Here is a 24,032-nt window from a genome sequence, read left to right as displayed (position 1 = left end):
CTTTACAACACGACGGAGTGCGTAAAATACCTGTCAAAAACCTAATGGTAAAATCTGGGTAGGATTTTATTACATTATTTCATAAACGAAATCTGCTAAAATAGATTTGGATATAGGAGAGCTTCCAAAACATTGTAGTGTTGTAGGGTATCACATGGTCGGCCCGCACGACTATAGCCTTTGCTTACTTGTTTTCTTTTTCTATCATTGATATATAGCGCATGGTATGACTTTGAAAATGTTTAAATATGAAATCGCGTGAGACATATATATCGAAACTATAACTGACTATCTGACTTTGCAGATTTTATTCTAGTCGGAACTTGATCGTATGATTCAAATTTTGAGCTATTTTATTATTATTATTTACATAAATTTTGGTGTAACTATTTTTAAGAGTTACGTGCAAATCTGAACCTATATCGACAACATTTGAAGGATATTTCTGTATGTGAATTCTTTTATGGAGTGTATATTACGGGTTTGGGACGTTAAAACTTGAAATCGGTCTCAGAATGGGATTCTACGGAGATTACCAAATGGATCCATTGATCAATCACGTTTCCCTTTGCATATTACCAACAAATGCAGTAAAGATATTAATGTAGGTCACCACAAAAAAATAAACAAAAATAAACACAAGCCCTAGAAGAGTTTCAAAGATGTGACTGACCTAGATCCTTCAATTTCGTTAGCCAGTGGTTTCGAACATAGTATCTGAAAGGCAAATATGCCTGTGATTTTCTTAAATTCATCCCAAAAACTTAATATTATTCAAATTGAATTGATTGGCTGAAAAGTGGACCTATATTGAGGCTGCGTTGAAATTTAGCTTTTAGTTCAACTCTAAATAGTTCAATATTCTACCCAGTTTCTCTTAACCAACCGAAAATGAAAGGAGTCACTCGAACTCGACTGCGTATTTTCCATTTTTTTTGGTCAAAAATGAGAACCAAATGGGGCCGATTTGTCTTAATTTTTCTTTCGGTTGTTTGTAAATACAGTGAGAAGGTTCCCACCCAAAAAAAAACAAGTAAAAAAGCTGTAAGATCGGCCGGGCCGAACTTTGAATACCCTTCTACCATTTTGAACTAATTTGGCAATTTTCAAAAAAATAGAATCCGTTAAAAATTCTGTTAAAATCTTAAAAATACCGATTGTAGGTATCTTTTGTCATTAGACATTACAATATATAAATGCGAAACTTAATAAAAAATATCGGTGAATAATGTAGCTTAAAGCATAAAAATACCGAATATAGGGAGGTACTATTATATGGGGGCTATACCAAAACGTGCCTTTTTTCCTTATAATTTGACATTAATATTTTAGCCTGTAATAAAGACAGATACATAATTGAGCACTTTGAGTAAGCATATAAATGGATTTAAACTCCGAATGCCAGTTAGGTCCGTTGAACAATGCAGTTTAAGGTTTCAAACAAAAACCAGTAAGAAAAAGTCAAAAGTTGAGCAGCGCCGACTATATGATACCCTACACCACTATATTTATTTAGTAGAGCTCCTTTAACAAAAGAGTTTATTTCAAGTAAATAATACCACCAATCAACATTTGGTTATAGTTTGGTATGGAGTGAATGATATTACTTGGAGAAGGATTATATTAAAACAAGTAAGCAAAGGCTACAGTCGAGCGGGGCCGACCGTTGAATACCCTACAACACTATAATAAACGATACAGTTTATATAGGCGAGATACTCGAAAGAAATCCACAAGATATTGTGACAAATAATAAAAGAAAACCATCAGGTTTCGTTCTCTAATTTTCGAATAATTGCAACTTGAACTAATTTGCTCATTTCCAATTTATTGGTAGATGTTGCACTTAAATGGTATATTTTTCAACGAAATCAGCCTTAACGAAATAGTCGGAAGTGCGTCTTTCCTGTATTTGTGAATTCTCCAAAAAGTCACTGGAATGGACATTTTCGTATTTTGTTTACAAAAGTTGGCAAACTCCTTTACACATTGAATATTTTTGGATGGCCATCCAAAACTGCTTGGCTTTTGCAATGTCCGGTAACCCCCATTCAAATGTGCGTGAGGATCGGGCGATAATTACGACCTGCTGACAATTTTGCAGTTTTTTGGTCCATTTCAACCCCTAAATATATGGCGATCATCTCCAAAAAGAGTAGTCTCCTATTCTGACCCTCATCTTATCCCCATGCAAAATTTCGTAAGGATCGGGCCATAAATGCGATCTGTATATGATATCCTGATATCCTAACTACTTAGTTTTGTTAGCTGTAGAAATATTACCAAATGTTTAATTCAAAAATAAAATATGCCAAAAATATGACAAAATGGAAAAAATATGAGAAAATTTTACAAAATCAATATTTTCATCTTTAGAGAGATATTTGTATGCGTTTTTAGACGTTTTTCCTTTCCTGCCAAGAGGCCATTCTGAATTAATGAGAACTGTCGAAATCAGTTCAGCCGTTCTCGACATATATGAGATCTTTCAAGCATATCTTCTTTGATAGACATATATATCGCATATATTTGCTATATATTCGATTTTTTGGATCTTAACATCAATGTAAAGATCAGAAGTAACCTTGTCATGGCTTTGTGATTTCGCCGGGATTTAAAATACTCGCGGTTTAATGAAAAATTTTGAATTTTTTCAACAAAAAGATATGGCCTATTTTACCCGCTAAATATTATCCGATGACCACCGGAATTGGTAGGCTTCTTCCCCGCCCTAAACTCTAGCTACATGCGAAATTCCACGTCGATTGGTCTATAATTGTGACCTGTAGAGCTACTGCAAAATCCGACATTTTTTCAGTATTTGGTCCATTTCAACTCCTAAACATTTGGCGATCGTCTCCAAAAGAAATAGGGTTCTATTCTGACCCTAGCCCCACCTCCATTCTAAATTTCGTGAAGATCGGGCCGTAATTGCGACCTGTAGAGTGATTACAAATTAACATGGACAGACGGACAGACGGACGGACGGACATACATAGCTAGATCGACTCAGCTCGGCGAGATAGGAAGATCCATATATACTTTCCTATGTGGGAAATCAATATTTCGTGGTGTTACATAATTTTTTGGCCAATCAAACTTATAATACCCCCAACACATAGTGTTGTAGGGTATAAAAATATATATCGGAAACGAGTTGCACAAGTTCATTTGGGCTTATATTAGCCATTATTTGCAAAATCGGATTATAAGTGAGGGACTTAAACACCAAATCGGATGAAACATATATATGGGAGCAATAGCTATATCTTATCCGATTTTCTTCGAATTCGATGTACTTGCTTCTAGACCCAATTTGGTTGGATGTACCAAAATTCAGGACTTTTGGGCTGATAAAATTTGCCAGGGATATATCTAGGCTGTCTCTGATAACTGGTCCAAATATCATTGTTGTCGAATGCATATTACGAATGTAAGGGACTTAAACACCAAATCAGATGAAATAAATATACATGGAAGCTGTAGCTATATCTGAACCGATTTACTCCAGTTGATTTCAGTCGTAATAGTCAAAATTCAGCCCCTTTGGGCTGATATTAGCCATTTGGTGCACGATAAAGCTGATATCGGATAAAGATTTATATTAGAGATAATCTGAACCGATCCCGATAAAATTTGACAGAGGTATTTTCGAGCAGTATCTGAAGTCCGGTACCAAATATCATTCTTCTGGAGTGCATATTATGCATGTGAGGGGCTTAAACCCCCAAATCGGTAAAACATATATATGGGAGCTATAGGTATATCTGAGCCGATTTGATTTACTTTCTTCTAGACTGAATTCGGTGGGATTTACTAAAATACAGGTCATTTGGACATATATTAGCCATTTGGATGCACAATTAACCCGAAATCGGTTTAAAATATATGGGAGCTATATCTAAATCTGATCCGATTATCACCAATTTCAATAGGGTTCATCCTTGGGCTTTTGTTCACAAGAATGCATGGACGGACGGACTGACATACATAAATCAAAGTTATTCTATGAGATCTTCAAAAGTAACTATGGGTCTATCTCGCTTCCTCCCCCATGTTAGAAACAAATTCACAAAGACATAGTACCCTTACCACTATATGATGTATGGTATAAAAATAATTGGTCCCGTTGTAAAATTGATATAATTATATTAGAATTTATATATATAGAATTTATATAGGAATTGTCTCAGTCTCTTCCTCCGGAAAATATATTTGCCGATAGTTCTTACTTCGATTCAAATTTTACTTAAGTCAAGAGCCGAGCCGAGCCGAATTTTTGATACCCACCACTGTCATATATAAAAAGTCAAAATGATCTATATCAACATTTTTTTAAGACTTGTTAGACCTGTTAGAAAAATTCAAACAGAAAATGTCAGACAGTTCCATTGAAAAAAAATTGGGCAGTACCGTTTTGTGGACCTATGTTAACTGTTTTTTGCAAGGTGGTAAAAACCTTAAAATACCAAATTCCGTTAAAAATGTGCAGAAAATTAAAAAGTTGATCGATGTACCCAATCCTCGAAATTAGTCTTAGTTCAGACCCAAAACGCATGCGTACAAATTTGAGCACTGTATCTCAATTTCTTCGGAAAATGGCGGGCATAATTTCCACACTTGTTTTGTTATTTCAACTCTTGGCAACTCTCCGTCTATGCATATGACTTATGAAGTGTTTTTTCAGGTTATTTGTGTTATTTATTATTGTATAGTGTTTCGCATGCCAGTTGCATATTTTGATTTACAACCGTGTTTTCCTTCATATCATTGCTTGTTTTCATAAAGTTGTCACAAAAGTTCGCATGTTGTGGTTTTCGAGACCACTCGACACTATGTCGAATGTAAGTTCAGGATTTGAGTTGGGGCACATTTCCAGGTCTGCATTTCTTGAAATCCTTAAAAACACGAGAGACCATTAGCTTTGATATTGCGCCCCATTTGTTTTCAATGAGCCATTTTTTTTTTTTGGCAAATGTGATGATGACCCCCACACTAATTTCAAAGACTTTCAAAATACCAAACAAAGAAACGTATTTCATTTTCAAATTTGCTTTGTGTCTTAAATTTAAACACAAAAAATGAGTCTTTTTAGGTCTACTGAAATTGCTCAATCTAATTAATGGTCTAGCCACAAAATGGTTGTGTCACCGGAAGGAAACTTTTTAATGTGGTTTTTATTTTTAAAACAAAAACAAACAAATCAAAGGCCGTCTATGACCATTTGACTTTTGACTTGCAAATATGCCATGCGAAATATTTGCCATTGAGTAGACAAAGTTGAGCGATTGTTTGGCTTTCAAAGATAACGAATAGAATTGTGGGCAAAAACTTTTGTATTTATTCACAAACGAACTAATTTGCTTCAATTCATACAGTTTTGATGTTCTTTCAAGTGTAGTAAAATAAATATAAAAATTATTTTCCAAATGGAAAAATTTGCCAAAAATTTAGAAGAGGCGGATAAAATGGAACACAATCAATCAGATTATATACATGAAGTTAGACAATCTAAATACCGACTAGGTTAAAGTTGTTATCGGTCCGCCATCATCCTTAAAATATGACAATTCTTGAGACGGTATCTATATTAATAAAAGAGGAAAGTAATTGACGACGAAACGACTTAAGCTAGAATCTTCAATTTTTAGAGTGGGGGTCACACTTGGTTTGAAGGGGTCAGATAAGGCTAGGTTTACATTAAATGGTACTAAATATGGTACCCTTTCTATTTTAGAAAGCAATAGAGCTAGAACTCTTAAATATGGAATAAGGGTCAATGATGGAGTGTATGATAGATGTACCAAGTGGGCTTTTGGAAATTCACACTATAAGTATGACAAGTACTAAAATGTACAACATTTGGTACCATTTCGTATCATGTGAACTGTTAGAGCTAAAACCTTGAAATTTGAAATTGGATTTAAAGTTGAAAAGTAGAGTCGATGTAAAGAGGTAGTTTTGAAAGTGTCTACTCAGGTATACGAAAAGTACTAAACGGTACTAAATTTAGGACATTTTGAATTTGGAGAAACGGATGGATCTTGTATCTTGATATTTGAAATGGCAATTACTGGCGGAGTGCAGGTTGTATAACGGTACCGATTTGTTTTTATAGCCTACAACACTATGTGTTGGGGATATTATAAGTTTGATTGTGCCAAAAATTATGTAACACCTCCAAAAATTGGTTTCCCACATAGCAAAGTATATATGGATCTTCCTATCTCGACGAGTTGAGTCGATCTAGCTATGTATGTCCGTCCGTCTGTCCGTCTGTCCATGTTAATTTGTAATCACTCTAAACGTCGCAATTATAGGCCGATCCTCACGAAATTGAAAATGGAGGTGGGGTAAAGGTCAGAATAGAGCCCTATTTCTTTTGGGGATGATCGCATAATATTTTGAAAAATTTCTTGATTTTACAGTTGCTCTACAAGTCGCAATTATGGACCAATCGACACGGTGCTAGAGCTCAGGACTGGGCAGATGTCTTCTAATTTTGATGGTCATCGGGTAATATTTAGTTGGTGAAATAGACCATAACATTTGTGTTCAATAAAAGTCAAATTTTCCATTAAACCACGAATATATTTAATCCCGGCGAAAACACAAATATACGAAAAGGTCAATTCTGACCGTTTCGTAGATACCGATATTAAATATATTGGATATATATAGCGAAATATGTACAATGTGTGTATACAAAGGAAGGGGATGTTAGCAAAAATGCTTATATCTCAAGAATGGCTGGACAGATTTCGACATATTTTGTCAATTCAGAATGACCTCTTGGCATAAAAGAATAAAATCTAACAAAATCGCATGAAAAGATGGCAATGACGATGTTAATATAGATTTTGTAGTATTTTGTGACATTTTTTATTTTCTTCATTTATTTTATCGCATGCGATTTTTTCAATTTGACTTAGTATTGAAGTGTATATTTTGTAATATTTTTTTACCAAAAACGGAAAAATAATCCTGATTACACAATTGAAGCCAATCGACTCGCCTGAGAAGAGAGTTAAGGACAGGGAAGAATTCTAGCATTTTGTATAACCATTGGATTCTATTTAGCTGTAAAATGGACCACAACGACTAACAGCACGACGGGGTGCGTAAATATTGGGTAAATGTTCCTGATGGAAATCCAAAATGTATTTGGACATAAAGGGGCTTCCAACATATTGTAGTGTTGTAGGGTATCAAATTGTCGGCCCGCGCGACTATAGCCTTTGTTTACTTGTTTTTGTTTTTTGGAAGTGATATATTGTGCAACAAATTTGTTACAAACACTCGCTTTCCAATTCACCCAAAATGCCTAAATAGTGCTTCCCACTAACAATACTACACGCAAAGGTGGAGTTTATCATGGCAACTTTTCCATTTGACGTTAAGTGTAAACATAAATTTACTATCAATTCGAGTAAAACGAGAACACCAATAAATAAATGTTAAATATAAAAAATAAATTTACGATAATGCCGGTAAATCAAATTCGTGACAATGGCTAACATTCAACGATTTTCCAACCGGTGATGGCGATGTTGATGATCATCATCAACATTATTCGCGTATTTGTTTGTGAATGGTCTTGGCTGTAAAATGTGGCATTTGATATATTTTCACCTGGTTATTTCCAATTTAATATAAAAGTTTTGATGGAAATTCTATGGGGCCCTTGTGAGAGGGGTAGCATTTTCCACAAAATTCTTAAGCATACCGCATTTCATAAGCATAGCAAAAGTTAAATCGTTTTCAATAATTTCCTTTTCCAAAAGAGGCCTTCGAATCCATTACCCTCAAATGTTTTGTGCTCATTCTGTTGTGGATTTGATTTTATTTGCACACAAAGAGTTGCCTGTAACAGAACGTGACGTTTTAGCGGAAATTAAAAATGAAAACGAGCGCTCGGTGAAATATCGCGTTTTATGTAAATTGTGGGCCATAAGCTGTTGGTAAACAATTCAACTGGAATATTTGTTCAATTTTGCAACGATTACAGTCATAACGAGACAGGGTACAAATCGTGAATTCACAGCAGCCAATTTAATCAAAATGTTGTGTATGTTTTGATTTATATGCTTGTATTAAAATTTGTTCGTTTCCAGTATTGGACATATATAGGCAAATAATTTGAGAGCGAGAGTAGGAACAACAACAATACAATGCTGCGCAATTGTGTGTTTCAAAAAGGAAATTATTCTTCAAATATAGAAGTTGTTTTATGGGACGTAGGCTATTAAAAGAACAACCAATGAATATATTTTTACTCGTATTCCCTCCACCATAGTGTGGAGGGTATATTAAGTTTGTCATTCCGTTTGTAATACCTCGAATTATACATTTTAGACCCCACAAAGTTCTTGATCACCATAAAAATCACCACCTATGTCGATTTAACGATGTCCGTCCGTCTATCCGTCTGGAAATCACTCTAGCTTCGGAACGAAATGAAGTAGGTTGATAAAGTGTTACAAAAATGTATATTATATCTGCAGGACTTTCGGTATTGAAAATGGGTCATGTAAGTCCACTTTTGGTATGGCTCCCATATAATGGTACCTCCCTATTTTCGGTATTTTGGTGATTTAGGCGGCATTATTCACCGGAATTGTTTCAAATTTGGCATTTGAGGTTCGTAATGGATACTACAGTCTTAGACAGAAAATTGTCTGTACAGATCCACGTCTTCGTATAGGCCCCATATAACGGTATCTTCCGATATTCGGTATTTTGATGATTTTAGCTACATTATTCACCTTTTTTTTCAAGATTCGTATTTGAATATTGTAATGGCTTATGACAAAAGTTGCCTATGTAGGTCCACGTCGTCGTATAGACCCTAGTATAACGGCTATATTCGGTATTTTTAAGATTTTAATAGAATTTTTTATGGATTTTATTTTTATGAAAATTGCCAAATTCGTTCCACATGGTGGAGGGTATTCAAAGTTCAACCCGGCCGAACTTACAGCTTTTTTACATGTTTTAACATTTAATTTATAATTCTGTTAGTTAAAATATAATGCGGAAATAAATTCAAATGTATATGATTTAGATACAATTATTGTCCGATCCTCACGAAATGTTGCATGGGAGTAAGGTTAGGGTCAGAATTGAAGCCTATTGTTATACCCTACACCACAAGGTGGTCAGGGTATTATGTCTTTGTGCATTTGTTTGTAACAGGCATAGAATCACATTCTGAGTCGATTTATGCATGTCCGTCCGTCCGTCCGTCTGTCCATGTATTTTTGTAAACAAAGTACAGGTCGCATTTATTGCCCAATCCAGATGAAATTTTGCAAAGATCCTTTGTTTGGCCCAAGGACGAACCCTATTGAAATTGGAAATAATCGGTCAAAATTTAGATATAGCTCCCATATATATCTTCGTCCGATTTGCTTTGTATTGTGCACCAAAAGTGTAATATCAGCCCGAATTGTATGGAATTTTGCATATACACCCAAATTAGGCCCGAAAATATGTGTGCCAAATTTGATCGAAATCGGTTCAGATATATATATGTATATATATATATATATATATATATATATATATATATATATATATATATATATAGCTCCCATATATATTGTTCATCCGATTTGTTATTTTTGTCCACCGCCGCCGTAATACGCACTATGCAACAACAATATTTTGGGAAATATATCAAATACAGCTCAGAAATACATTTGCTAAATTTTATCGAGATCGGTTCAGATTTGGATATAGCTCCCATATATAACTTCAACCGATTTACCTTTTATTGCGCACCAAACGTCTAATATTTGTCTAAATGGGATGGAATTTGGCACTTACGACCGAATTGAGTCTAGAAGCTAGTATGTCAAATTTGGTGAAGATCGGTTCAGATATAGCTATAGCTTCCATATATATTATTCATCCGATTTGTTATAGCTTCCATATATATTATTCATCCGTAATATGCACTCCGTAACAACGATATTTAGGGAAATATATCAAATACAGCTCAGAAATACCTTTGCCATATTTTATCGAGATCGGTTCAGATTTGCATATAGCTCCCATATATATCTTTATCCGATTTCAAATTAATTGTGCACCAAATGGGCAATACAATTCCGAATTTAAAAGATACAAATGCTTCGGCATATTTAGTCCTTTGAACTTTAAATTATAATTATAATCATAGCGTGTATGATTGAATTCTCCCATAAAAACTTTTAATTGTTACGTGGAGCTCTACATAATTAGCAAAGTGATGTAGGGTATCATAAAGTCGGCCCCGCCCGACTTTGAGACTTTCTTTACTGGTTTTTTAAGATGTATTTAGGGTTTTAAATGGGCCAAACAATTAAAAATGTAGTGCGACTGCAAGCTCTACAGATCACAATTAAAAACCAATTGATACGGAAATTTACATGAGGTTAGAGTTTAGGGCAGGGCAGCATTCTGTAAGCATTCAGGTAAAAATTGGCCATAACTTTTGAGTGGAAAAGTTTTGAATACCTATCAGCACGGCATAGGGAAAATGAGTCTGGTAAAGAAGCAAAAGGTAACATTTGTGCAGGGCTTCATGGCTTTATTTCAAAAACGAAATTTGTCAAAATGGATTTGGACCAAAGGGGGCTTCCAACATATTACAGTTTTGCAGGGTATCACAACGTCGGCCTCGCATGACAATAGCCTTTGCTTATTTGTTTAATCTAGGGTCAACCTTCAGTTTTTCCTCTCAGGTGTTCTTCTCCAGTTTGTGAATTCAATTTCATGTCACAACAACCGACATATAAAGCATTATCATTCTCTACCTCTTAAAAATAATATTTATTTCGTGATATAAAAACAAAAGACATTACTTTTTTGTTAAATGGAAACGAAAACATTCACTTTTTATATGTTCTTACACCTCATTCCTGATGTATTTGCCACTTTTAAAAACCACACTCACATTCAGCTCCAACGTCTTTTGTTTTCGAGGCAGGGAAAACAGCAACAGTAGCGACAGCATGTACATTTACAAGCATTTAAGAACTTGAACATTTTGAGTTAAAGGCTTCTACTGCCGCAGACTTTCAAATATGCAGCAAGAATAAGTTAAAGGGAGAAAGTCTCAAAATTCTGTGTATGCCGGCATTAATGCCACATCGCTGTTATTTTTTAGTCATTCAAGGCACTTGTTTGTTTGTATGCAACTTTCCACAAAACACTTGAGAAACATTTTAAAAATGAAACATGTTGAGCTGTGCATACGTTGTACATACACATATATGTATATGTAATGAATATTTACAAGAACGAACATATATGTTAAGAAATATATTTGCACAATAAAGTGGGTAGAATATGTGTCCTGAATATATTTTAAATGCATATTGCGATATTTGTTTGAAATTCCAGTGACTTTTACATTATTAAAAGGTAACAATGAGGAATGTGGAAAAGGGTCTTTACAATATTAGTTAAATTATATCAGAGTCGTAGACGACAAATAAAACAAGTAAAAACAACATTTGGAAGAAACTTTAAAATTTTCAAAAAAAATCCGTCGAAAAATTCCGCTCGAATGAAAACCGTTAATGGGGGCCATACGAAGACGTGCATAAGAAAATTGTGTTATAGGCTGTAGTAACGGTTCTGAACATTATATACGAAATTTGAAACAATTCCGGTGAATAATGTCGCAAAAATCATGAAAATACCAAATATCTGGGGTACTGTTATATGGACTCTTTTCTAAAACGTGGAGGTGAAGTATTCACAAAGAACTCTTTGTGTAGAATTTTAGACAATTCCTTGAAAAATTTGGCTAAAATCAGGCAAAATGTTAGCTTCCTATCTTAATACGTTTGTACTCTAGCGTGATCGTCGTAGAATTTTACTCTGATCAAGAATATACCCACTTTCTTGGGTTGAAACTTATTATTATTAAAATTTACAAACGGAATGACGAACTTAATATACCCTTCATACTATATATAAGGATATAAAAACCTTAATAACTCAAATAGGTGGTTTATCTTAATTATACATGATTCGGAAATTCGAAAATTCAAAATTGCCATTTGTACAACGCTTCCACAGCACTAAAAGAACTTCAAATATGTTATTGAAAGCCCTTAGCGGATACTGACCTATCAGGCAGAATGTGGTCTACATAGCTCCACTTATTCTTATAAGGTGTGTCTGGTTACTTTTCCAGCAGGAATTGTCCAGCAACTTCTTTCTGAGAGGTAGTTTTATTCTCTTTTGCAAGGAAAATGCGAAAAGTAAACAGACGCTATTCCTGCAGAAGCTTGCAACTAATCAGCTGATTTGTCAAAACAAACCAATTTGTCCCCCATAAGGAGAATTAAAACAAAGGAACCAATACTAATTTTACAAGTTTTTTTAAATAAAAATGTTGGAAATAGTCTTTTATTTTCTTATTACATATTAACATTTACGTTTTTCACATTTTGTAAAGATGTTCTCCAAAAACAATTAGTCTTGCTAATTCCAAAACAATATTTTCAAATTAAAATCACAAAAAGAAATAAATAAACAATAGAAAACATCTGATTGAATGTCGATGAATGAGAAGAAGAAGAGTTGCAAGAGATTGCAAGAAGAAATTTTTCCAGCAAGAATTTGCAAACTCTCACTGAAAGAACTGTCAAAATTTCTCTCTCCAACCGCTCTCTTTTGCAGAACTTTCGGGTTAACAGACGACTTCCCGTAACAATTTGTAACAATTGTTACAAATTTTAGGGTAACCAGACACACCTATAGCCTTCATATAACGGCACCTTCCGACATTCGGTATTCTAATTTTTGTTGCCACATTTACCAGTGGAATTGTTTGAATGTTTTGTGGCTTTTCTAATGCCCATTATTTCTTCTCGCAGAAACATTTCTATATAGGCCCATGTTCTCATATAGCCCTTACATAATTTACCTCCAGTTACTGGGTATTTTGATGATTTTTGTCATATTTTCCAACGGAATTTTTTCAAATTTAATATTTGAAGTATGTAGCAGGCATGTAGCACATTTTCAACTATTGCTTTAAATTTGGCATTTGAGACTCGTAATAGATTAAAACATTTTAGAAAAAATTTGCATATGTTTTCAATGTAACGATTTCATGAGTTTATTGCACATCATATACTCCTTTCGCATTCGTAATTATACCTTAGACTTATATATGGTAAAATTAAGAAGGTAAAGTCATTTCAAATAAGCATTCCAATCTCTGCATTTTTTGTAATTTATAATGTGAAATGTCACTGCATAGAAAACAGATTCCCATCTCTGATATGTGTATTTACAATGAATTTATAAATATACATTTTAATAATGAGATGTTGTCAAATGGATAATTTTGAAGAAAAAAATGTAAACATTGACTCATCCATATATTCTAACGGTATATGCGTCAAAAAACCGAATGACTTCCAACTTCTCCATATGATGAAATTTTAGTACAAATAATAAGACGGTGCTAATTTTTAATTAGAACATGGTATCTTCCGCACAAAATACACATAGAGAGTGAGTTAAAAAAAAAATACAACAAAGTCAAACGCTATAATTTTGACATTTTTTTTTTAAATTTAGTGAATGGAAGTTTAGATTTGTTTGAAGTGGTCACCTTTGGCACGAATTATGGCCTTCAAACGGCCAAAAAAAAAAAAAAAACACGCTGCCCGAATGTTGCTCTGCGCTATTTTGGTCCATTCCCGGCGAAGCGCTTGCTTGGGGTGATCGACACTTTGGTATCTTTTAGTGCCAACCTTGCTTTCCAAAATACTCCAGACACAATAGTCCAACGGATTGGTATCCGGAGTTTTTTGTTGGCCATTGTGTGCTGGAAATGAAGCGACTAACCTCATTTTGTAACCATTCTTGGGTGGCGCGTGTTGTCCAATTTCTGCTGCCAAAATGTTTGAGTGTCCCTTAATATAACCTCCAGAATATTTTCGATCAATTTATTTGTTTACAAACTGCTGGACAACGAATGTTTTCTCTTAACATTAAACAGATTTTACTGAAAATTTCTAAGCATACGGCAACATGGCCTGAAAGAAACATAGGCTATATACTTTTCTGAAATTCAGAATCGGAGGTGCGTAACGGAATTTGAACCAAAATAAATTTGCCAAATTATATTTAAATCGGTTCAGTTTTGGATTTAGCTCTTATATATATTTTTGGCCGATTTCATGGATTTGATGCATTAAACACGCTGTATATCTCAAATATCTATAAAATTTGAAAAGTGTAATTGAATTTAAAACGTTTGTCAAATTATATTGAAATCGGTTCAGATTTGGATGTTGCTCCCATATATATTTTTGACCGATTTAGTTTATTTGATGCAGCAAACACATGTTTGCTATTGCAAATACACTATATACCTGAAATGCACAGTGGTCGAGGTCGTATGGGGACAGCGGCCAAAAATACTTTCAATGCAGGTATCAATATGAATCTTTGGTTATGGTACCTTGATGGGATAAAAATAAAAAATGTGACAAAAGGGATATGGTCGATGCATGTTTTGGCATGGTCCCCTTACAACGTACCTTCCGAAGGCTTATTGCCCAATTCTTGTCACATTTCTACACCAGATTGTAATGTTTTTTGACATTTTACGTTCTAGGGAGTTAAAAAATAATCTTACTGAAAATTATTTGGAATAGCCCGCCTTCAGGTAGAGTCCCCCTGTAAAGGTTCATCCAAAAATAGAAGCATTTTTTATACAAATCAAGTCCAAATTTGATTATTTTTTGTAAACAAAATAAAATAACAATTTAATGTAAAATTAAATCAAAGTTAAATTTTGCACAAATAATTTGTTTGACTTAAGGCCCTATTGAAATTTAGGTATTGCTCCCATATATATTCATCCAATTTAGGTATAGCTCCCATATATATTCATCCAATTTGCCTTATATTGTGCACCAAACTTGTAATATCAGACCAAATAGTATGGAATATACGTACGACCAGATTGGACCTGAAAATAACTATGCCAAATTTGATCAAAATCGGTTCAGACATAGGTATAGCTCCCATATATATTGTTCATCCGATTTGTTATTTTTGTCCTCCGCAGCCGTAATATGCACTCTGTAACAACGATATTTGGGGAAATATATCAAATATAACTCAGAAATACCCTTACTAATTTTATCGAGATCTGTTAATATTTGGATATGGTTCAAATATATATATTCGTCCGATTTGCCTTTTATTGTGCACTAAACGTGTAATATTAGCCCAATTCAAATTTAGATATAGCTCTTATATATATCTATCCAATTACAAGTTAATTGTGCACCAAATGGATAATACAAGCCCGAATTAAAAAGGCGCAAATGTCTCGACAAATTTAGTAGAAATCGATTCAGAGGAGGATATTCCTCCCATATATTAGTTCCTTTGGCCTTTTCATTATTACTATAATCATAGTTGGTATGATTTAATTCTCACAAATTCCCCATTAAAACCTTTATTTGTTATGTGACGCTCTACTAAATATGCAAAGTGGTGTAGGGTATCATGAAGTCGGCCCCGCCCGACTTTAAGACTTTTTTTATGGTTATTGTTTGGTAACGTTCGCTGTCCCGTTATAAAAGGTCAGAGCTCAGAAGAAGACGATTAATAAGATCTGTGTTTGTTGAAACACGAGCATTTCTCGGGTATGATTTAGTCGAAGCTTTTTTATATCTTTGTTTCTAGACTCCACGGCCTCCTCCTATAATTACCTAATCGATATAATGACAAATTTATAATGTCGGGTGCATGTATTAAAATTTTATGAACTGTGCTTTTCAATAATAATGCCAAGATTTGTCATTTTAAAATGTATTTAATTTTGTAATACAGTTCTATTTTTACTCCACTTTTTCTCCGATCCCACTGAAAAAAGCAACTAACTACATTTTCCTTTTTTGATGCTATTTTTGAAGTGGGCCATTAGAATGAAGCCAAGATTATTATGTTTTCTAAAAAGCTTAACCCCTTAAGAGTTCACTTGTACACATTTGACATTAAATACCTGATTTTCATTTTTTGAATTTTGGCCAATGGCAGCGACCACTGTGAAATGCAAAGATTCCAATGAATATTAATCTTTTTTTTTTTTTTTTAATATGAAATTTGGGGAAACTTGCTCCCTCTTATATACGTTATATTTCGAATTAAACTATGAAACATATTTCGTATAGGTTAAATCTTATGGAATATTTTTATGGGAGCTCCTTTCAATAATGTATCTTTGAGGTTCTCAAATAACTATTCGGGCAAATTTAAAACAAATTCTCAATCGATCCAAAGTAGAATTGCAAACATGTATTTAAAATGTGTCCAGCTTTTTCTTTGAACTTCAGAATGTTTTCTTATTTTTGTACCCTGTTATAAAACATAATTATTTCGCCAGAGCAAAAACCAAGTTATGAACTTGGTGCGGCTGTTTCTTTGTCGAAAACTACTTTCTTGTGGTTTGGGGGTCTCTCCCTTTAGTGTACACACCTTGATTCATTGAAGCTACTTTTATTTTTAAGCATATTGAAGTTGACTTGGTTCCTGTGGACTTTGTTTTTCGTAGACTTATTCTTGTTTAGTTGCTACAAATCCATTAGTTAATGCATTTTATGGATTCAAAAAAAAAAAAAAAAAAAAAACTGAAAAAACATGTTTGTGCTTTGCAAAGTTTTCGATACACAAAGCATTGTTCCTTGGTACCTAGAAATAAGGGATTGCCATGCCCTCCTATTGTGGCATAGTATGTAGTACTTTTTAAGTTTTTTCATGTCTTTGACATTGTAGAAGAATACGAAAACACACACGTACAATCACCTGCAATTTTACAATGATTTACATTTTTTCTATTTGTCTGCTTGTTTGTTGTTTCTGCCGTTACAGGTCCTCGATGAACAGTATTTGATTCGTTACAATGACACGGTACACCGTCATGGCCTCATAACGTCAACTTTGGGACTAGAGATGACAGTTGATGCTCGTCACTTTCAGAATGGTGCCATGCGCGTCAAATGTCTTGCCAGCATATCTCCAGTTCTGTGGAAAGGTGACAAAGAAAGTGTTTTACAACGTCGACCTGGAATAATAGATAATCGGGAGGCCATGTTATTGGGTAAGTAGCATACGTTGCTAACAATAAATATTGTTTGTTTGTCCTGTTTTGTTTGTCGTTGTTGATTGAAAGGTCATTATATGGAAATGCATTAATTCCATTAGACGAAGACAAATACCAGGAGCAAATATGACATTTTGACAGAGATTGACATGGATTTAAAAGGACTATCTAAATCAATGCTCTTGCCATATTAAGGCTAGCAATCTTGTCAATAATCTATAAGAAATAAAAATACATTTTTTATTGTCAGGGTGATAAAGGAAAGTATTTCTATTTATAAAACTGAATATGGAAAAGTTCAAATGTATTTAGATTTAACCTAGTAGAACTTTTTCAATGCTTCACCATGTGAAAACGTAAGTTGTGCCAAATACTCATTACAAATCGTCGTGTCCAACCATTACTTTTAAAAGAGCATACTTCTTGAATGGAAAACAAATTCCTTTGTACAAAAAACAAATAGTTATTCTCTGTAATAGTCAGGCAATAACTACTTACTTCAAGTGATGTGCCTCTGTTTAAATATGAGTTACAATCCGATCTGATTTTTCGGTCGCTCTTCAGGTTAGAATTATAAACCAATCCACGTTGAATTTTTCATGAGTCCATGTCTGTCCATGTTAATTTGTAATCAAGCTACAGGTCGCAATTATGAGCCGATCCTCACGAAATTGAAAATGGAGGTGGGTTTACGGTCAGAATAGAACCCTATTGTTTTTGGAGATGATCGCACGATATTTTCTGATTTTGCAGTTGCTCTATAGACCACAATTATGAACCAATCGACGCGAAAATTTGCATGGAGTTATAGTTTAGGATTGGGCAGAAACCTACCAATTTGGGTGGTCATAATTAGCGGGTAAAATAGACCATAACTTTTATGTAAGAAAATGTGAAAATTTCCACTTAACCGCGAATATTTTCAATCCCAGCCAAATCACAAATACAATAAAAGATAACTTCTGGCCATTAAAGTGATGCTGATAGCCAAGAAATCGGATATATAGCAAAAGATGTACAATATATATATATGTAAATTAATTAATCTTATTTATTCTGCTTATAAATCAAGAACCGCTAGGCCGATCTTCACAATTCCCTTCAATTCGAAATGGTCTCTTGCCAGAAAAGGATAAAATCTAAGAAAATCGCGAAAAAACTATATCAATAAAAAAGTGAATATATTTTGTCGATTTTTTCAAATTTTGTCATATTTTTATCGCATGCGATTTTTTCAATTTGACTTAAAGTTCTGAATTGCAAATTTTCTAATTTACACCCCCAACATTACGTTTTGAGGGTATTATATGCATATCGCAATTATTGTCCGATCTTCACGAAATGGTGCATGGAGGTAGGGTTAGGGTCAGAATTAAAGCCTATTGTTCTTAATATTTAGAGGTGCAAATGGTCTAAAAAAATATTTTTTTCTTATTTTGTAGTCGATCTATAGGCTACAATTGAAAACTAATCGACACGAAATTTCGCATCAGAAGAGAGTTAAGGACAGGGAAAAAATCTAGCATTTTTGATGAACATTGGATTATATTTAGCTGTAAAATCACAACTTTCGTGTGAAATTGTATTGAATACTTAACAAAACTACGAAGTGCGTAAATATTGGCCAAATTCTCCGGGTCAAAAAACTAAGGGCAACCTCTTGGCAGGCTCTTGACATAGTTTCAAAAATGAAATCATCCAAAATGGATTTTGATATAATGGGACTTTGAACATATTGTGGTGTTGTAGGGTATCACATGGTCGGCCCCTCACGACTATAGCCTTTGCCTACTTGTTTGACTTGGAAACTTTTGCGAAAAAAAAAAAAAAAACTTTGAAACAAGTAAGCAAAGGTTATAGTCGTGCCAGGCCGATCATTTGACTGGGGAATTGTCCTACATTTACCTATCTGTCGGGCTAATTGGTATTCAAGACAATTTCACATAAAAAACAATTTCCTTAATGCTAGTCTTCTGTCATGTCCTTAACTCTCTCTCTCTCTATTCATGCAAAATTCTGTGTCGATTGGTTTTCAATTGTTATACGTAGAGCGACTGCAAAATCAGGAATATTTTAATTTTTCGGTCCATTTGAACCCCAAAATATACATCTTCAAAACAATAGGCTTATATTATGACCCTAACCTGGGAAAATCGGACGATATTTGCAACCTCAACATATAGTGTTGCAGGGTGTAACTAAAATTAAAAAAATTTACAAATCAAAATTGTAAGTCAAATATAAGGAAATTTTATCAAATTTTTGACAAAAAATATTCATTCAATATTTTTATTGGCATATTTTTGCGTGGTTTTCTTAGATATTATCCTTTTTGGGCCAGAGGCCATTCCGAGAATTTTCAAAACAGTCGAGAGGTTTTAGACTTATGAACGGAATAGCTAATATAAATTTATTTTGCATATAGATTGTACATATTTTGATATGTATCCGATATCTTGGCTATCAGTATCATTGTAAGAAGTAAAATTTTATTATTATTATTATTATTATTATTATTATTATTATTATTATTATTATTATTTATTATTATTTATTATTATTATTATTTTGTTAATATTATTAATTGTGATTTCGCTGGGATTAAAAATATTCGCGGTTTTGTGAAAATTTTCGTTTTTGTACTCTACACCACAAAGTCAGGTCAGGGTATTATGTCTTTGTGTTTTTGTTTGTAACAGTTAAAAGGGAACAAGATATACCCATAGTTCCTTTTGATGATCTGCATATAATCACAGTTTGAGTCGATTTATGCATGTCCGTCCGTCTGTTTATGTACAGGTACAGGTCACATATTGCCATATCCAGATGAAATTTTGTACAAGTTATTTGTTTAGCCCAAGGACGAACCCTATTGATATTTGCTTTTTTGGTGCACCAAACGTGTAATACCAGCCCAAATAGCATGGAATTTACTTCTTACAACCAAATTGAATCTGGAAACTATTATTTAAAATTTGGTTAATATCGGTTCAGATACAGCTATAGCTTCCATATATATTGTTCATCCAATTTGTTATATTTGTTCTCCACAGCCGTAATATGCACTATGTAACGACGATATTCGGGGAAATATATCAAATAAAATTGCTCAGAAATATCTTTACCAAATTTTATCGAGATCGGTTCAGATTTGGATATTGCTCCCATATGTATCCGATTTCAAGTTAATTGTGCACCAAATGGGTAATATAAACCCGAATTGTAAAGGCAGAAATGCCTCGGCACAGTTAGTAGAAATCGATTCAGAGAAGGTTATTCCTCTCATATATTCGTTCCTTTGGATTTTAAATTATAATTATAACTATATATTATGATGTAATTCTCACAAAAAGTTAGTTAAAGAATTCCACTACTGGTTAAGAGAAATAATTATATATTAGAAGTTGTATCGAATTGCCGACTTGTTTGTTATTGGAAATTGTGACCCTTTTGGGTGAGGTAACAGAAGGAATTGGCAGATAATGGAGTTTGATTTATGAAGCAAAATATATATATTTTTTGATTTTGCAGTCAATTTACAGATCATAATTATAGTCTAACCGAATTTAGGTTAAGACAAACTAAAATCTACCATTTTGGAATCACATTAAGGGGTCTATTAGGTACATTCACCTGCTAACATTTCTTCAGATATAGCATAACACATAGAGGAATATAAATTTTCGATTATTATTTTGAACTCTAAGTAGCACCACATAGAACACTAATATATTGCAATTAGCACTAAATGTTATCCAAAAATAAAACGGAGATAACACATGTATAAAATTGGAGAAAAAACCTTAATACTTGGGATAATTTTTTTTAAATAATCCAAATTATATTTCGTTATCTTGAATAATTCGATTAAACTGGTCAAAAGGGTTTCATATCCATAGAAACTTTAACGCAAATCATAGTGGTGGAATCGAATACTATTAACGCAAAGTGAAACAAGCTAAGAGTGACATGAGCTTGTTGTCATGCAGCGTGGAGTAGGATACACAATTAATTAATTCATCTTTCACACCCCTACCTGGAAATATTAAAATATTCATGAATTCTGTTTCATGGGTAAATTATAATTCCATGAAAAACCACATCCACTTTTGCTACTCGTTAAAAGTACAAACCCCAAATGGGAACATTTGTACGTGCATCTTATAAATGATTTGAAAACATAATTGACCACAATTTAGTTATTCAAATAATAAGATATAATAAGTTGTTATTTCACATATATGATTCATATATATATATGTATATATATATATATATATATATATATATATATATGTATATATATATATATATGTATATATATATATATATATGTATATATATATATATATATATATATATATATATATATATATATATATATATATATATATATATATATATATATATATATATATTGTGTGATTTTGCAGTCAGTTTACAGATCATAATAACAGTCAAATCGAAACGGAATTTAGGTTAAGACAAACTTAAATCTACCATTTCAGAATCACATCGGATAATGTTAAGGGGTCCATTAGGTACATTCACCTTCTAATATTTCTTCAGATATCGCATAATATATACAGGAATCTAAATTTTACGTTTTTGTTTTGAAATCCAATCATTTTTTTAAGTTTCGACAAAAATCGGCAACTTTGAGGCACAACATTTGGATATAAATAAGAAGTTAAAGCTGAAAACATTGTTATCTGTCGGTAGGTCTTACCCACTGCTTAAATTTCGTCGCTGACTTACCGACAAATTTCGGAAATTACCGAAATTACATACATGTTAGTTTTACCGACTTTTGTCATCAACTCAAAAAGTTAGTTAAAGAATTCCAATACTGGTTAAGAGAAATAATTATATATTAGAAGTTGTATCGAATTGCCGACTTGTTTCGCAGGTGTAATTATTGGAAATTGTGACGCTTTTGGGTGAGGTAACAGAAGGAATTGGCAGATAATGGAGTTTGATTTATGAACCAAAATATATATATATTTTTTGATTTTGCAGTCAACTTACAGATCATAATTATAGTCTAACCGAATTTAGGTTAAGACAAACTAAAATCTACCATTTTGGAATCACATTAAGGGGTCTATTAGGTACATTCACCTGCTAACATTTCTTCAGATATAGCATAACACATAGAGGAATATAAATTTTCGATTATTATTTTGAACTCTAAGTAGCACCACATAGAACACTAATATATTGCAATTAGCACTAAATGTTATCCTTATGCATAACTTTGTGACGTTATTTCAAAAATAAAACGGAGATAACACATGTATAAAATTGGAGAAAAAACCTTAATACTTGGGATAATTTTTTTTAAATAATCCAAATTATATTTCGTTATCTTGAATAATTCGATTAAACTGGTCAAAAGGGTTTCATATCCATAGAAACTTTAACGCAAATCATAGTGGTGGAATCGAATACTATTAACGCAAAGTGAAACAAGCTAAGAGTGACATGAGCTTGTTGTCATGCAGCGTGGAGTAGGATACACAATTAATTAATTCATCTTTCACACCCCTACCTGGAAATATTAAAATATTAATGAATTCTGTTTCATGGGTAAATTATAATTCCATGAAAAACCACATCCACTTTTGCTACTCGTTAAAAGTACAAACCCCAAATGGGAACATTTGTACGTGCATCTTATAAATGATTTGAAAACATAATTGACCACAATTTAGTTATTCAAATAATAAGATATAATAAGTTGTTATTTTCACACAACCTCATTTCTATGTTATTTACACACATACACTCACACCTGTTTCCACAGGCGTACCACACGAATACACAACACGGCGAAATGTTTACTCCCACACACACACACATGTACGCATTTAAAACTTTTAATTGCAATTAATTTATTAGTCAAGTTAATTTATTATGTTTAACTTTTATTTACAGTTCGCAGTTCGTCGACAGGACTGCATCAACGGTGTGGCCACCACTGCAACAGCACTTTAATGCTACTGCGTCTTCTAACCACAACGGCCGTACTAATGAAACTATGTCAATTACTACACTTGCATCGAGGATTCACTTAAATGTCCTGTAGCACTTGAACAAAGTACGTTGTACAACAACAACTTTGAGTGGCTTTTTCAGATCGACGTCATGTTAACGAAACACTGTGTATATTCAAATGTATGGGATGGAGGCTGAACAGTAGAAGAATAACAACAACAACAACAACAACAACAACTTTAATTTAACTTTATGCAGGTATATCTAGAAGAAGAAGAGAAGATGTGTATAATAATTGCATTTGTATTGGTCAAATTACATATGTAAGCATTGACCCTGCAAGAATACTAATAAAATAGATTCTACAATAACAATACCAACAATACAAATAACAACCTGAAAAACTAAACAAAAACCAAATAAACAAATTCATTTGTCTCATGTTTACACTGATGGTTCAAAGAATGCATCGTTATTATACAGAGTATTTAAATATTTTTTCTTGTGAGTTTTTTGGATTTGCAAAAAATGGAAAATAATACAATGGAGAATTAAGTACAAAAGTATATATAAATGATTGTTAGAAACATTTCATATTTTGGTCTTGTTATCTTCTATGTCTATAAAAGAGCAAAATGTTTGTCTATTTGTAATTTATAGACTCAAAAAATGCTGAACAAATTTTCCTGAAAATTTCCATATATACTACAGCACCGCCTGCAAGTAACATAGGATATACACATTTTTACAATTTCACTTGGAACTGGAGATATAGCATCAGAATCGGAGGTACCTCCAGTTCCGATTCTGATTTGGATATAGCTCCCAAATATATTTTCGACCGATTTCGTTAATTTGAAACATCAAAAACGATATATATGTTCGATTCCAATAAAATTTGGTG

General features: G+C 33.2%; 1 protein-coding gene across 1 annotated transcript in view; it reads left to right on the top strand.

Moving 5' to 3' along the window:
* Positions 1–23,522, top strand: part of LOC131806794 (uncharacterized) — a 73,891-nt gene extending 50,369 nt beyond the window's left edge. The window contains exons 5-6 of the mRNA XM_059131475.1: positions 16,900–17,128; positions 23,069–23,522. Of these exons, the coding sequence (XP_058987458.1) occupies positions 16,900–17,128; positions 23,069–23,208 (369 nt within the window). The 3' untranslated portion in view covers positions 23,209–23,522. The remainder of the gene's footprint in view (positions 1–16,899; positions 17,129–23,068) is intronic.
* The last annotated feature ends 510 nt before the right edge of the window (positions 23,523–24,032 follow it).

The sequence above is a fragment of the Musca domestica genome, unplaced genomic scaffold (genome assembly GCF_030504385.1).
Source record: "Musca domestica strain aabys unplaced genomic scaffold, Musca_domestica.polishedcontigs.V.1.1 89, whole genome shotgun sequence".
NCBI lineage: Eukaryota > Metazoa > Arthropoda > Insecta > Diptera > Muscidae > Musca > Musca domestica.
The sequence above is the reverse complement of the archived record's forward strand: the minus strand, read 5'-3'. Positions and strand labels throughout refer to the sequence as shown.